General features: G+C 50.8%; 1 protein-coding gene across 1 annotated transcript in view; it reads right to left on the reverse strand.

Annotated features, from left to right (window-relative positions):
• Positions 1 to 13428, reverse strand: part of PRKAR2B (protein kinase cAMP-dependent type II regulatory subunit beta) — a 180712-nt gene extending 167284 nt beyond the window's left edge. Inside the window, exon 1 of the mRNA XM_074984145.1 lies at positions 12975 to 13428. Coding sequence (XP_074840246.1) covers positions 12975 to 13236 — 262 coding nt within the window. The 5' untranslated portion in view covers positions 13237 to 13428. The remainder of the gene's footprint in view (positions 1 to 12974) is intronic.
• Between the last annotated feature and the right edge of the window lie 2999 nt (positions 13429 to 16427).

Below are 16427 nucleotides of genomic sequence, written 5' to 3' on the forward strand. Positions count from 1 at the left end.
TCTTGACTTCCTCCCCTCCCACCGCCCCTCTTCTCTTCTGTTTTGCCCACCTTGATTACAATTTTTCTGATTTGTCAACCTTCATAACTATTTTTGGTTCTCTGTGCCTTAAATATTGAGTCTGTTCTGGAATGGCTGTGGTCTGAAGAAGTGGGTCTATCCCACGAAAACTCATCACCTAGTAAATTATTTTGTTAGTCTTTAAACTGCTACTGGACTGCTTTTTTGTTTTGATAGTATATAGACTAACACGGCTGTCTCTCTGTTACAGTACAAGCGTCAGTAATTTGAAAAAAACAAAACAAAACAAAACAGATTTGCTAAAACCTTCTCCAATATATTTGGTAAGTAAAAGATACTTAGTTGGGGCAACCATATCTCCCTGTCCCAAATACAGGCCAGGGAGATATGGGAGAGAGGGGTGGCTCCTCCCACGTGCACCAAGCCCTGGGGAGCCAGCTCTCCCTGCCCCCACAAACCCGGGGAAGCAGCAGCTGTGGTCACTCCCTGCCCGAAGCCCCAGAAGAGCACCAGCCATGGGCACTCCTGGCACAGAGCCCTGGGGGAGCGCAGCCCACAGATGCTCCCAATGCGGATTGCCAAGGGAGTGGTGGCCCATGGGTGCTCCCGGCACTGAGTCCCAGGAAAGCAGGGGTCACAGGAGCTCCCACCTCCACCCCCAGCCCCCGAGGGCTTCAATACAGGACAATTCATCCTTTTTAAAAAAGTAAGTCGGGATGCATTTTTGGTGTCCCAAATATGGGACCATCCCGCCTAATACGAGACGATTGGTCACCCTATACTTAGTGGTGTGGTATAACATAAATAATAGTACTGGAACTTGTTTGTTCACTGACAGTCATTAATAGTGTAGTCATGGCATGCTAATGCCACCAATATTTTTAAGTTCGCGGTACATGCACACACATTTACCTGCATAGACACATAGACATATGTATATATATGACACACGGGCCTGACACCATTGACTATTATTAAGATTACCTGATGCTTCTCATTTTAAGACATTGTTTTCAGCTGATTATAACTTTGCTAAACTTTAACCTTTGAGGCTAATATTTTCCACAGCTCAGACTTGATTTTGTTCTGAAAAATTTCAGTGAAGACAATTTAACTATTTCTATGAACCAGGCTAAGGAATAATATGTGTTGACTATGTTAAAACAATTCTGATAAAGTTTTATTTGTTTTGCAACAGGAACTCAAAATTTTGCAAGCTGTGGTCACTGTGTTATAGATGTGCCTTTTGCTATCCCTGTGAAAATGTACCCAAATTTGACCAAGTTACATATAAGCCTTTTGCAGGCAAAGGTCATCCAAATTCATACCTCCTAAGGGATTTGCCACAGATTTGGAGTTTCATTCCCCAAAAATTCCACCTACAATGAGCAAAGTGACCAGAACAGAAAGGAGGGTCTTTTGTATGACACTGTAAGCTAAAGCAGAAAGCTACATCTACACTAGAGGGTATTTTCAGAAAGGCACCTTTCAAAAAAGCAGAATCAAAAGATGCCCTTTCGAAACGGAGCATCTACACATGGGCCGGGGCTGGTGCCGTCAAAAGTGCCATCCGCCTTTTCAAAAGGGGCCATTGAGCCCTTCAAAACAGAGCGTCTACACTTGCCCACACTCTCTTTCAAAAGAAGGGGCTAAGAAACACTGTGGACGGGACTGCATGGCGGTGAAGCCCTTCCAGGGCCGCAGCCAGCCTCCCCTTTAAAGGGACCCTCCCCAACACCCTCAGCCTGCACAGCATGAGGCCTGCAGAGCTGCCACCAGCCCTGCAGACACAGTGCCCGCAGGACAGAGCATGGAACCAGCAGCAGCTGGAAACCCTACTAGCCACTGCCAGCAGAGTAGTCACCCTGCTGGCCACTGCAGTGGCAGCCGCTCTGCAGCTCCTGTTGGGGGAGGCCCTGCCAGGGGCAGCCAGGGATGCCCCAGACCCTCAGCTCCTTTGGCACCCTGCCTCCAAGTGCTCCGCTGGCTCTGGAGCTACCCCACCAGCTCAGAGTGGTGGGAGCACTGAGTCATGGTGGAGTGGAAAGATGACCAGTGGCTCTGGAATTTCCAGATGTGGCAGCGGACCTTCCTGGAGATCTGCCAGTGGCTGTCCCCTGCACTGAGACATCAGGACACCTGGATGTGGCATGCCGTCCCCACGGAGAAGAGGGTCACAATACCTGTCTGGAAGCTGGCCACCCCAGACAGCTACCGCTCCGTGGGACACCAATTTGGTGTGGGCAAGGCCACAGTCGGGGCCATCATCACGGAGGTAAGGAGACCCGGGCCATGCACCCACCGGGGGGGGGGGGGGGTGTCCAGGACAGGGGACCCAGAACAGGTGACCTGGGGTGGGGCCTGGTACATGCCGCACACCTTCACAGGTGTGCATGTCTGCCCCCCCCTGCAGGTGGTGCACACCCTCTATACAATGCTCCTCCAAAGGGTGATCTGCACTGGGGACCTGGACAGGGCCATTGCAGACTTCAGTGCTCTTGGGTTCCCGAATTGCTTTGAGGCCCTCAACGGGACCCACACACCCAAGAGCACAGCGGAGGACAATATATAACCAGGAAAGGCTACCACTCCATGGTCCTGCAGGCCAATGTGGACAGTTGGGTCTGGTTCCAAGACATATATCTGGGCTAGTCCAGCTGCAATTTGGGCCTGTGCCACCGGCTTGAGGCAGGGACCTACGTCCCTCAAGAGGGCGATCCCGCTGGGAGAGACCTGGTGCCTGATGAGGCCTATCCACTCCAACCCTGGCTCATGCACCCCTATATGGGCCACCCCACCCCAGCCAGGAGTGCTTCAACATCCAGCTCAATTGTGCCTGCAACATGGTGGAGTGCACCTCTGTGTGGTTGAAGGGCCAGTGTGCTGTCTCCTGGCCTGCCTGGAGGTGGGTGTCCTCAATGTCCCCCAAGGCGTGGGTGCCTGCTGCACACTCCATAATATTGCAGACAGCAAGGGGGAGGCCTTCATATAGAGGTGGGCTTCTGATTCCCGCACGGGCTACCCCCAGGCAGCTGCTGCCCCAAGCCACCAGGCCCACCATGAGGGGGTCTGCATCTGGGAGGCCCTGTGCGACCACTTTGCGCAGGGGCCCCAGTAAGCGCTGCCATGGCCACCCCCAGTGGGCCCACCACACACTCCCCTCCACCCAAAGCACCCCATTGCCACCTCCCATACATTGCCCCTCACCTGCTGCACACTGCTCCCATCACCCAGCACAGAGCACGGAGGCTTGTGCGAAAAATAAACAGTTATATTCTGCACTACGAAAATATGTGCTTAATGCCTTCTATGCATAACATAACAACAAACTGTGTGGGGGAGGCAACTATGTACAGGGGGAGGGGGATGTGGGTGGCCAGCCAGACGGGCCATCACTCCAGGAAAGGGGAGAAGGGCCACGACCCATGAAGGCCCTGGGACCCACGTACCCACTTGTCTGGGGTCCCCAGTGGGGCTGGGAGGGGGCGGGAAGGATGGGGATATAGGGCAGGGGATCAGCCCCAGGCTAGCGGTTGGGTACATTAGGGACCTCTCCTGGGGGGGGCTGGCAGGTGGGACCGCGGCGGGAGGGGCCATCCAGGCCAGAATCTCCTGGCATGTGGCTGCCATATTCCGGAAGGGCCCATGAACTCCCTCAAGGCCTTCCAGTGCCAGGTGGCCTCCTCCTCCTCCCTTGAAGAGGAGGTGCCACTTCACAGCTCCACCTGCTGCCGGACGGAGGCAGCGATGTGGTGGTCCTCCACTGCCTGCCATTGGCCCCTCCAGGAGCAGGGACGTCCTGGTGCCAGTGGTGGTTCTGGACGGTCACCATCCTTCACCTCTGGGATGCTGTCCAGGACGACTGATGGTACAATGCTTTCCTGGCACTCAGATGGCGCAGCTGTGGAAACAGGAGGAAGAGAGAAATAGGCCATAAGTACCGACCCCTGCCCCATGGCCCACCCCCCACACTACTCCATGAGTGGTGGATACTCGACACCCATCCCCCATCTGACGTCAGGGTGGCCCTGTAGGACCATGGTGGTAGTGGGGGCCCCCGTCTCCCTGTGGGCACCCCCCCCGTGTGGTCTGGCCCCCCACAACCCCGCCTTCTGGGGGCAGCAGGTGGCAGTGTCCATGGGAGCAGGTGCTGAAGGGCTCTGTCAGCTGTGCCGCCACCCTGAGGGCTGCAGCCCAGCTGGGCCGGAGCCAGCCGGCATCTGCTAGGGGTGTGTGGGGCCCTTGGAAGGGTGTGGTGCACCCATCCTGCAATCCAGGGTGTGTGCACTGTCGGGTACATACCTGAGAGTCCACCACCAAGGTTGGGAGATGCCCATCTGGCCAACGCCTGACTGGCGATACAGGAGGAAAGGTCGATAATGAAGTTTCCCTCCTCACTCAACCACTCACCAGCTCCAGCTGGCTCCAGCTGTGGCCCAGGTGATGTGGAGCTACCCAATGGTCCTGGCTTCTCACTGTACCCAGGCTGGAGCTCCTCGGCAGAGGTGTCTAGGATGGCAGGTGGGGAGGAGGTGTCCCAGGGGCCCAGGATGGTCCAGAGCTCCTCGTAGAAGGGGCATGAAGCAAGAGTGGCCCCGACCAGCTGGCCGAGTCCCAAGCCCAGGCTTAACCCTGCCACAACTCCTTGACTGTGCTTCTCACTTGGTTGGGAGTGTGGGCCGGGAGACCCCCAGGTACTCAGGCCGTTGACAAGCTAGGTGAAAGTGACCCCATTCCTTCGCTTTGTGCCCATGATCTGGAGCACCTCCTCCTCCTGCCATAGGCCCAGCAAGTCCCAGAGATTATGCTCGGTCCAGAAGGGGGCTCACTTTTTCTTCCGCTCGCTGGACCCTTGCAAACCCCAGACACGCTCCGAGGTGGGGACGTGGGTCTCCTGACCTGCCTGGGTGCTGACCATCGCGATCTAGGAGCTTCTCGGGGTGTCACCGAGGCATGCAGGAGCAGCGTGTGTGAGGGCTGCTGCCTGCACATTCTCAGCTTCCTGCAACAGGGTTTCTGGGTGTGTGCGGCTTTAAGGGCTGTAGCATGCACAGACCATAGACCCCCACAGGCTCTGAGCAGCATGTCTCCACCTAACAGCGGACTGCGGCCATAGCAGACTCCACTCTTTCACACAAGCCTCCTCCTATTGCACGTTTGGAAAAGTGATTTCAATTCCTGCAGTGAGACCGGTCGATTTCATTTTTTAAAGAGCGTGTGGTATGTGTAGACACGCCATGTGCTCCTTCAAAAGAGAGCCTGGGTTTTTGAAATAATTGCCTAGTGTAGATGCAGCTGAAATGTTTAACTTGCAGGGTGCTTTATTTTGTTATTTTTTGGATGTATCAAAGGTGGAGATAGATCAAACATAGAAATTTATACTGTAGTTCACATTTTCAGGAATACACTCATCCCTCTTTAAACGAGTACTTTACTTATGAGTACTCACTTATATGAGAGACACATATACTCACCTTAGTTCACTAGACGAGTGAACTCCCCCCACTAATATGAGCCTAACCCCCTTCCCATGGCTCCAACCTGCCATTGTCTGACTCCAACGCCAGCCCACAGACCCAACCTACCGCAGGCTGAACCCCCTCACTAGCCCCGCAACCCCAACCCGTGGCAGCCTGACCCCCCGCCGCCACCCCCGCAGAACCAACCCGCAGCAGCCTGACTCATGGCCCCAACTTGCAGCAGCCTTACCCTCTGCTGGCACCGTGGCCTCAACCCGCGGCAGCCAGACTCCCCCCGCCAGCCCCACGGGCCCAACCCATGGCAGCCAGACCCACCCCCACTCCCCCACACTGGCCCTACAGCACCAACCCGTGGCAGCCTTACCCCCTACCGGCCCTGCAGCCCCAACCCACAGCAGCCAGACCCCCTGCCAGCCCTGCAGCCCCAAGCCACAGCAGCCAGATCCCACCCCCCGGCTGGCCTTGCAGCTCCAACCTGCCGCAGCCAGAGCCCCCCACCAGCCCCAACCTATGGCAGCCACACATACACCCCTGCCGGCCCCGCAGCAGCTAGATTCCCCCTTGGCCTGCCCCACAGCCCCAACCTGCAGCAGCCAAGCTGCCCCACCACCAGCCCCACAGCACCAACCCATGGCAACCTTACCCTCTGCCAGCCCCGCAGTACCAACCCACAGCAGCTAGATCCCCCCCACCTGCCCCACAGCCCCAACCTTCAGCAGCCTCCCCACCCACAGCACCAACCCATGACAGCATTACCCCTGCCAGCCCCATGGCCCCAACCTGTGGCAGCCTGACCCTCTGCTGACCCCGTGGCCCCAACCCACAGCAGCCTGACCCCCGCCCCCCCGCTGCTGGCCCCAACCCACGGCAATCTTACACCCTGCCAGCCCTGCAGCCCCAACCCACGGCAGTCTGACCCCCGCCACCAGCCCAACCTGCTGAAGTCTGACTCCCCCTGCGGGCCCGCATACCCAACCTGCAGCATCCATAATCCCCTCACCCGCCCCACGGACCCATCCTGCAGCAGCCTGAACCCCTGCTCGCTCCACAGACAGAACCCACCACCAGATTTGAAGCGTCCCTCCCACTCATGGCCCCAAACTGCCCTCAGCCTTTAACGTCCCCACACACCCAACGTTCATTTACCTTTCAAAAGCAGCCCCACATACCGCCACTCCTTCCTTGAGCACCAGGAACCAATCAGAGACTTTAACTTGTATTTAATGGTAATTTAGTGCCCCTCTTTTGAGCTTTCGCCTATGAGCAGAAAGTTGGGAACCAATTGTGCTCGTATAGGGAGGGATGAGCGTACTGTTCGTAACAACATATGCAAAACAGAGATGGGCAGATGCAAACTCAGCCTTAAAAGAAAAATATCCAAACTAAACCATTTTTCCTGTTAAAATACCTCAGTAAATTATCCCAAAGGGCTATGTAACATTGAGTGGCATATATGTCATGTAAGTTGTATTACTAAGAAAGCAACAACAATGGCTCTAGAAACAACTTCAAAAATTACATTAAGGTTGATCTGAATATGAACTTTAGGTATAACTGTACATAAATATTTAACAACAGCTGCTCTAAATAATGCAAGTATTTTCCACCAAAATGTGTCATCTTGGTGCTGACACTTCAGAACAATTCAGAGAGAGTAAAAATGTAAACATTTGTAAAAACCAACAACATTTAGTGAAGAAATTTAGCTTTTCAACATGCACATCACAACACTATTCACTATGCATTTTAGTCTCCAAATAATCTGAGTAACGTATCAAATAAAGGCTCAATGATGCCTTAAATGTCAGCATAATTCTTTCAGGTGTTACTGGGGCTTACTCATATGCAATTATGAGAATTATTTTTATATGTTTACTATAAAATCAAAAACAATTTGCAAAGCACTGCAATGTGCTCAGAAAGCAAGTGTTCAAATACACTATGCTAAAGTTATGAGAATGTAGTTTAATATTTTTATTTATTTTTTTAACACACACATATTCCTCAGATATCCATTCAAAATAAAGGTACCTATAGCACAAGCTGATCCACAGTTTACAAGATAAAGGCCTTAATTTTCCTTTAATTTTTGTAACTCAGAAGGCTCATCTAACCAACAGGGTACTGGACTTGGACTCATTAGACCAGGATTCAATTTCTGGACCAGCCACAGTCTTGTGACAGTGCGCAAGTCACTTACTACACCCTGTGGCTCAGTTCACCATTTATAACATGGGATAATGCTTTCCTACCTCATAAGAGGTGCTGCAAGGGCAAAATTAATACCCTGAGACGTGTTCAAATACCACAGCGAATGAGAGTCACGTAAGTACCCTAGATCGCTAGAAACATGTATTCAAAACAACTAGGGGACAATGGCAATTATGTGTTTGAAACAATGCTCAGTTTGAATTCCCAAATGAAAAAGGTAAACTGCCAACTTGACCTTTACTTGACTTTTTTTAAGCAGAACTGTCATGTGTTACACCTATTCCTGAGTCCCCTGCCTTTTTTATCATTATGCAATCATATGGTCTTAGGTGTTTAAATATGTTTCTCCCCTACTTCCTGCATGTAAGCCCTATATAAACACGGCAAAATGACTAACTGCAGAAGTAATGATCCAAAAGGCAAAGGTAACAAATTGAAACAACAGACTGTTTCCCAATCACATTCAGTGTTAATAATCAAACAGGTAAAGCGTTCAAAAGTAAAGCATAGTTAATTTTTAAGTTTATATTTGACGCCATAAAACAATTAATTAAAATACAAATCCTTCTATGCTTCCAGTTACCAATAAGAATGTGTGGGTATATGTGTGCTATTTTGAAGGTACAGATGTTTATGTCAACAGTAAAACTTACACAAAAAGTCACACGTAACCAATCACTAATCATTTACAACAACTGATTAATTAATCCCTGCTTGGTGGTTCCCAAAGCATTTATAGGTGACCGTGAAAATATTTGCCCAGGCTTGAAATTTCATTACTCCAGGCTTGAAATACTGATACAGATTACAAAATCTCAGTACAACTAGGTTTTACAAGACTCCAAAATACCATATGTGGTTTGTTTTACAAAATTATTTTCACACAAAATTAGCTAATGAAATAATTCCTGATTAGTCTATTTTTGAGCAAAACTATTTACAATGACATTCCTCCTCTAAGAGCACAAAAAATCAAATGTCAATAAATGTTTTGATTACTGATTATGGATATACACTACACTTCTTAGAAAGCATCTTAAATATCCTTTAAATATTTACAAGTGTAACACATAATAAAGTCAAGCTAAAATGCTGTATTTACCACCATAAATATAACACAAAAGCAGTCCACTTACCACGGATTAATCTAACAGATTTTTTAACATAGTAGGACCCATGTTTCATAGCCATGTTCAATGTCAAGAAATGAATATATTTTAATTCTTTCCCATTCTCATTCTGTCTTAGCTTGCAGATACACTAACGGTTTCAGGATTTTTCCTCACCTCAGATGACGTAATGGTTTCAGCAGAGTTCGCAACTACAGGATAAATCTGCAGTACCCAAAAAATCACTACAAATTCTTGCATATCGCAAACCCGAAGGACATAGGGACAAAGATTACAAGGATGTTGAATATCTTAATATGCTGCATAACTTTCCAATTTAGATGTAAATAATATTTAAGCTAATTTATTTTTTCCACTTCCTTAAATAACTGTATTTCAATGAAACAGTGCATATACAAATATTGTTACTTATGTACAAAGAGAGCATGGCTCAGCTGGTAAGCCACAAGCTTTTGGATATGGTTATGCAAATACATCTTGAACTTGACCTGGAAGAATGACTCCAATGAGCTAATGAGGTTCTTCAGCTTTAAACTGTTCTCATAAACCTGTTAATAATATCAAAAATCTTTTACGTTATTCCCATTTCCCCCACCACCACCTCGAATCAACACTACAAATCTACCCTTTGGTAGCTAGTTCACAATATGTCATCTGAGTGCTCTGCACGTTTTTAGAGGCAGATGCAGTGTGTCCCCTGGATAGATGCTTTGTCTCCTAATAAACCCTGTCAGCCACACAAAGAGAATTTTTTACTGTGGGCTGATAGGTATTTGCCTGTAGTGAACTAAAACACTCAAACCATTCTTTGCTGTTCTCATATCTATGCTTAATCCTTGAGAACTTTCTGTTGTGAACTTGGTTTGAACATAACTATTAAAAGGCAATAAGATTTTAACCTCTGGCTATCTACTTTATGGCACACTCAAGTATACATCTAAATAAAATACTTGATTAACGTAAGTGCATTTGAACTGTAATACATCCTTGAGTATAAAAGCACTGAAAGCACCAAAAGACTGACTATATATTGCTGCCTAGTCATAAGACACAAATAGCAATACACTATATGCTTGATTAAAAACAAAATACAGACTTCGCCTTCCAATAACCCTACTACAAAGAAGTGATCATTTGTCCCTCTTTAAATGGCACGTCTTCTTTTAGGCATAATGCAGGCCTTTGCAAAATAAATAACAACATAAATATAAAATCTGGTGCAGTGCTACACTAACATACATGATCCAGCATATCTGGCAGCTGGGAGACACCTCATGTTATTAAAGTTCAGTGTGACAAACAGAAGGAAAGCTAACATTCAGCTGTCTTTTTGTGCACACACAGATGGGATGGAACTTGCAAATAGCAGCAACTGGACAGAATGCTCTCTCCTATTCATTCTCTAGCCTTTGTGGCCAGAATACTCCCTACAACTTCCCAGTCCAGACATTCTCCTTTTTGAGCCAATCTTTCAAGAAAATGGCTTCGAACATGGTACTATTCAATAGCAATAAACAGTACAATTGTGACTATGCTCAGCATTTGCAGCCACAGAAACTATCAGGGTTACAATGGATGTGTCTACACTTGGCCAAAATTTCAAAAGGGCCATGTTAATGGCCAAATCGGAGAATACTAATGAGGTGCTTAAATGAATATTCAGTGCCTCATTAGCATGCTGCGGGCCACGGCAGTTCAAAAGTGCCACATTTTGATCATGTGTAGCTGCTCTACACAGAGCCCCTTTCGAAAGGACCCCAGAAATGTCAAAATCCCCATATTCCTATCAGCTGATTGTTCCCCAGTTGTTTTGAATAAATGCTTCTAACTATCTAGAGTACTTACAGGACTCTCATTCACTGTGGTATATGAACACTTCATAATGTATTAATTTTGCCCTTGCAGCACCTCTTGTGAGATACGAAAGCATTATCCCATGTTACAAATGGTGAACTGAGCCACAGGGTATATGTCAGGATATATGTCAGCTGAAAGGAATAAGGGGATTTCAACGTTTGTAGGGTCCTTTCGAAAAGGGCCCCGTGTAGACCAGCTGCGCACGATCAAAAAGCGGCACTTTTGAAGTTCCACGGCCGGCAGCATACTAATGAGGCACTGAACATTCATTTCAGTGCCTCACTAGTATTCTCCGATTGGCCATTAGCATGGCCCTTTCGAAATTTTGGCCAAGTGTAGACCCGGCCAATGAGTGTGAAAGCAGGAAGGGACAGATCAGTCATCTGCCACAGCAACTTCATGTGCTTTGACAAACAAATAAAAAAAAACTTACAGTACAACATGTCAGGTTTTGGAAAGTGGGATTCCAAATGCAGTCCTGCTGCACCAGGCTGTGTCTACACATCAGTGTTATCTGGAAATAAGCCATTATGGAACAGCTATTCCAAAACAGCTTATTTCAAAATAACACAGGTATTTCAAAAGAGCATGTTGGGATACATAAAGTAAAACCTCGTGTGACATGGGGGTAAGTTCCTGCAACCCCCACGTAACTCAAATTTTCACACAAGTTGGGGTGGGGAGCCAGGAACCAGGCTGCCCCGTGGTTCCCAGCTCCCCCGCTGCTTGTGGAACTGGGAAACTGAACAACCCACCAGGGCTGGTCAGTTTCCTGTCTGCTTCTCCCTGTCTTCCCTCAGGGTCAGAGGCTGTCATCCTGAGGGTGGCACTGGTGGGAGAAGGCAAGAGAGAAGGGGCTCTTAGCCTGCTTAGCTGCCCACAGCTGCAAGCAGCTAGGCAAGCTGACAGCCACAAAGCAGCTTCAAGTTGTGCTTAACTCAGATTAAAGCAAGTTCCGTGCAACTTGAGGCTGCATATTTCAAGGGTTTACTGCAGTGCCTGTTTGGAAATCGTGCCTTTGGCTGCCGTCGTGGCTTATTTTGAAATAGCACTACTCCATGTGCAGACAGAGCTTATTGCTCTGTCAGGGGCCACGCCTACACTAACAAATACATTCAAAATTGAGGTTGGACGATGGCCTTCTTTCAAAATAACCTGCAAAGCATCTACGCACATCCCGTGATCTTTCAAAAGTAACATCAAAAGAATGGGGCAGTTCCATCGAAGTTGGTCCTCCATTCCCGCAGTGGGAAGAGCAGCCCACTTCAAAAGCATATTTAGAAAGAGAGCAAGTGTAGATGATCTTTAGACGGCTATTTCGAAAGAGGAAGTCCTCCATGGTGGCGATCAGCTGGCAGGTGGCGGCCCCGAAAGGGCTCATCTGCCATGCCACCCTGCCTGCAACACTTCCTGCCCCATAGGCGCAGCCAGGAGGTTCACTGAATTCGGAATAAGGTGCCGGCTATTTCGCATTTATTCCCAGATAGTGCCTGCGTGGTGTAGATGCCAGTAAAGTTATTTCGAAATAACAGCTGTCAGCTCGAAGGCTGTGTCTACACTTGCATTCCTCTTTTGAAAGAGGCTTGCAAATGAGGGAAATCAAAAATGCAAATGAGGTGCAGATTTATCTGGTGCCTCCTTTGCATATTCTTCTTTCGTAACAAGAAAAGCAGGGTCGACACAGCTTTTTTGAAAATTAACCCCACCTTTGAAAGAACGCTTCTTCCCATAAAAAAGGGAAGAAGGGCTCTTTCGAAGATGGGGTTTATTTTCGAAAGAGCTGTCTACACTACTTTTCTTCTTTGGAAAGAACATCCAAATAAGGCACTCGATATTTAAATATGCGCCTTATCTCCATTTTCGATTTCCCCCACGTGCAGACCCAGTTCAAGTGACTCTGCCGCGTGGTCCTGGCCCCAGCGAACTGGGAATCCCCCAGCACCGGCTGAGGGCGCAGGGACAGCTGCGTCGGGAGCCTGCCCTTTGCTCTGCCCAGCGGCCGTGCTCGCCAAGAGAGACCTGCCCAGGACGCTGGGCATCATGTCCCCCACCCCCAGGACCGCCGGGACCCCAGGCCGCAAAGCGGGGCCGAGAGGGTCCCCGCCCACTCTTCACGCACATCCCCCCAGCCCCGCCAAGCCGGCCGGTAACTGCTCCTCCCCCCGCGCCCCAGGCAGCGCCTCCCCTCAGGGGCACCGAGAGGGCCGCCAACCCTCCCCCGCCTCACCTAAACTCGGGGGGGCGGGCGCGGAGCTCGCCGGGGCCCCGCCCTCACCGGCGAACTCCTCCTCGTCGCCGCCGCTCTCCGAGTCGCTCTGCACGGGCTCCTCGGCGAAGCTGACCCCCCTGGCGGGGGCGCGGCGCAGCGGCTGGCTGCCCCTCTCCGGGCCGGGCGCGGCCGCGGGCGCCGCCTCCGCCTTGAGGCGGCCGAAGTACTGGAGCGCGAACTCCAGCAGGTCGCCGGGCTGGCTCCGCAGCACCTCCACGGTGAAGCCCTGCAGCAGCTCCGTCAGCCCGGTCGGGATGGAGATGCTCATGCCGGGGCCGGGGCGGGGCGAGGCGGAGGCGGCGGCAATGGGGCGCGCGGCGCGCGGGGAGGCCGGGCCCGGTGGGCGCCGCGGGGGTCGCAGCCCGCCCTGGCCGCCGAGGGGGCCGGCAGCGGCGCTCTGCGGGGCCGGGAGGCGGCGGCGGCGGCTCTCGCTTCGCCCGCTCGGCTCGGCGGCAGCAGCCCGGCAGTGACTGTAGCATCCCCGCCCCCGCCTCCTCCCCCAGCGCCTGGGGGGGGGGGGGGTGGCTCGCACGCATGTGACCCGGGAAACCATGGCAACCTCCCGCCGGGGAGAGGCTGCGGAGCGCGGCGCCCGGGCCCGGGATCCGCGGGGCGGGCGGGAGAGAGGTCGGGCTGCCCCAGGGCCGGGGGCCGCGAGAAGCGAGGGGAAGGGGTCGGTGCGGGTCGGGGTCGGGGTCGGTCTGGCGCTGGGGGTGGGCGGCAGAGGGCGGGAGATGAGAGCTAACCGGCCCCCGAGGAGATTGGGCCAGGGCCAGGGTGACCATAACCTGCCAGGCCAAATAGGGGCCGGGTGAACTAGGTGTCCCGCCCAAACGGGAGGATGGTCACCTGCCAGTCAGGCGGGGGTGCCACCCTGCTGCAGGCGGGGGATCCTTGGCTGTTGGGGGGCAGCTGCGTCTCCTGGCTTCCTCAGACTGTGGCAAGCCAGGAGCAGGGGAACAGCCCCCCTGGTCCGGCTCCAGCTTCTTGGGGCAGGAGGGAGCCAGATCTGGGCCAGCTGTGCCGGTGTGCTCCCAGCTCTCTAAGCTACGGGCATCTGGGAGCCAGGCTGGCAGCTGCAAATATGGGGCAATTAGCCCCTTTTAAAAATAAATCAGGACATCTTCTTGGCATCCTAACCATCGGGCTGTCCCGGCCAATATGGAACAGATGGTCATCTAAGCCACAGAGCCTCACCCTTTGCTTTCCCCCAAAGCTGGGCATGGCCAGGGTCTCTGCCCTCCCTTCTGAGACTCCCCCTGTGGGGAGGGGGGGTTCTTACAGCCACAGGACCCACCCCCGGAGATTTTAGGGGGTGGGTCTCACTTTCCACTTAAGTCACCAAGGACAGTCTGCACCAGCAAGGGAGGGGCTGTGCAGCCACTGGGGCAGGTGGCCTTTGCACTCTCCCTCTTGTAATAAAGTCTTTTATACTACAGTCTTTGTATCACGCAAGTTCGATCAGCATCCAGCCATGGCAGATTATTTTGACCATACACACTGTGATGTTGGTGTGGATGATGCATGTACTCACTGAGGTATTTGTATCAAAATTTAAGTGTGGTGCACCAGGGTGCCTTGTACCACCATCCAGTGCAATGCATTTGGGGAAACTTTTGCAATATTTTGTGTTTTGCAGTTCATGCTGGGAACTTGACTCTTTTTTCCATCCCAGTGAAGCAGTTTTTGGCTTCTGCCAGCTCTGAGAGAAGCATGAAGCCAGCAGACTTCCACACTATTTTTATGAATGGTGCAAATCCAGAACACATGTTCTGCGTGTATTTGCAGATCCTCAGGAACTACAGCAACAACAGGGAAGATGAGGATTTCACTGAGAACAGCTTGAAGAAAGAAATATTGCAGAACAATTTAAGGTTATTTGTGGCATTCTCAGATGGCCTGCATAAAATGGAGCACCACCTCTGGGCCTGGGAAATGAGCACACAATGGTGGGCTCGCATCATGGGCCAGGTCTACTCTAAAGGGGAAGGTCAAATTAAAATGTGCGACTTCAGTTACGTTAATTGTGTAACTTCTGCGTCATCTCCACTGCAGGAGATTGATGGGAGCAAACATTCCTGTTGACTTCCCTTACTCCATGCGAGGAGCAGGAGTACAGGTGCCAATGGGGGGTGCCCTGTGAGTTCAGTTTAATGCATCCCTACCACTCTTGCCTGTACTAAAGATACACCCTTAATGCATGTTTGGTAAAATGAGCAGTGACTATGAAAGGCCACAGTCCTGGATCTGGGTGCCCCACTCATCCCAGTCCTCCAGTACAGAGACACCAGAGAGCTGCAGTGATACCCTGTGTCTACACATGCCCCTTCCTTTCGAAAAGGGCATGTTAATGAGTGGGTTCGAAAGATGCTAATGAGGCACTCCAATGAATATGCAGCACCTCATTAGCATAATGGCGGCCGCAGCGATTTGAAAGTGCGGCTTTTCAAATCGCGCACCGCCTGTTGAGATGGGACCTTACAGAAGGACCCCCCCCAGTTTTCAAAAGCCCTTCTTCCGATCACCAGATAGGAAGAAGGGCTTTCAAAAACTGGGGGGAGGGTAGACCCATGTGTAGACCCAGCCATAGTGACCATCACACTCTTGAAGATCGCAACGGGATTGCTACCACTCAGTAGGAAATCATTTGGGGCTTGGAAAAAACCACAATAGTTATCATGCAAGTGGATATGGCCATTAATTGTATCCTGCTAAGCAGAACTGTGACTTTCAACAATATGCGAGATATAATAGATGGATTTGTCCCAATAAGGTTCCCAAACTGTGAGAAGGCAATACATAGCATTCATATCCCTATTTTGGCACAAGCCTACCTTGCCACAGTGTACGTCCGTAAAAAGGGCTACTTCTCCATGGTTATGCAAGCTTTAGGGGACCACAGGGGGATGCTTCATCAATACCACAATGGGCAGGTCAGAGAAGGTGCATGACACATCTCTAAGAACACAGGCCTGTTATGAAAGCTGGAATCAGGAACATCTTTCCTGAGTGGTGGACTACCATTAGTGATATTGAAATGCTAAAGGTGATTCTAGAGGGCACCATATACGAACCACTGTTAGAGCACCAAGGAGAGATTCATTTATGAGGTCAGCAGCTGTAGAATGGCCGTTGAATGTGGTTTCAGCAGATAGAAGGGATACTAGCAGTGTTTGCTCACTGGAGTAGATTGTGGTAAGAAAACTACCTCTGCATTATCTTGCATTAGATGCAAAAGGCAAATGCTGCTGCTGGGATGGAGAGTAGAGCGGGAGCCGCTCTCTGTTGACTTTAACAGCCAAACACCAAAAACTGTTGCCAGAGCTCCATAAAAGTGTATGCAGTTGAAGGCGGCATTTCTAACACTAAGCCACAACTGAGTTCTGCAGCAGTGCTCTCAGCCTGGAGGCTAGGGCACTGCTAAGGATGGTGTAGTGCAGTGGTTCCCAAACTTTTTGG

The sequence above is a fragment of the Carettochelys insculpta genome, chromosome 1 (assembly GCF_033958435.1).
Source record: "Carettochelys insculpta isolate YL-2023 chromosome 1, ASM3395843v1, whole genome shotgun sequence".
Taxonomy (NCBI): domain Eukaryota; kingdom Metazoa; phylum Chordata; order Testudines; family Carettochelyidae; genus Carettochelys; species Carettochelys insculpta.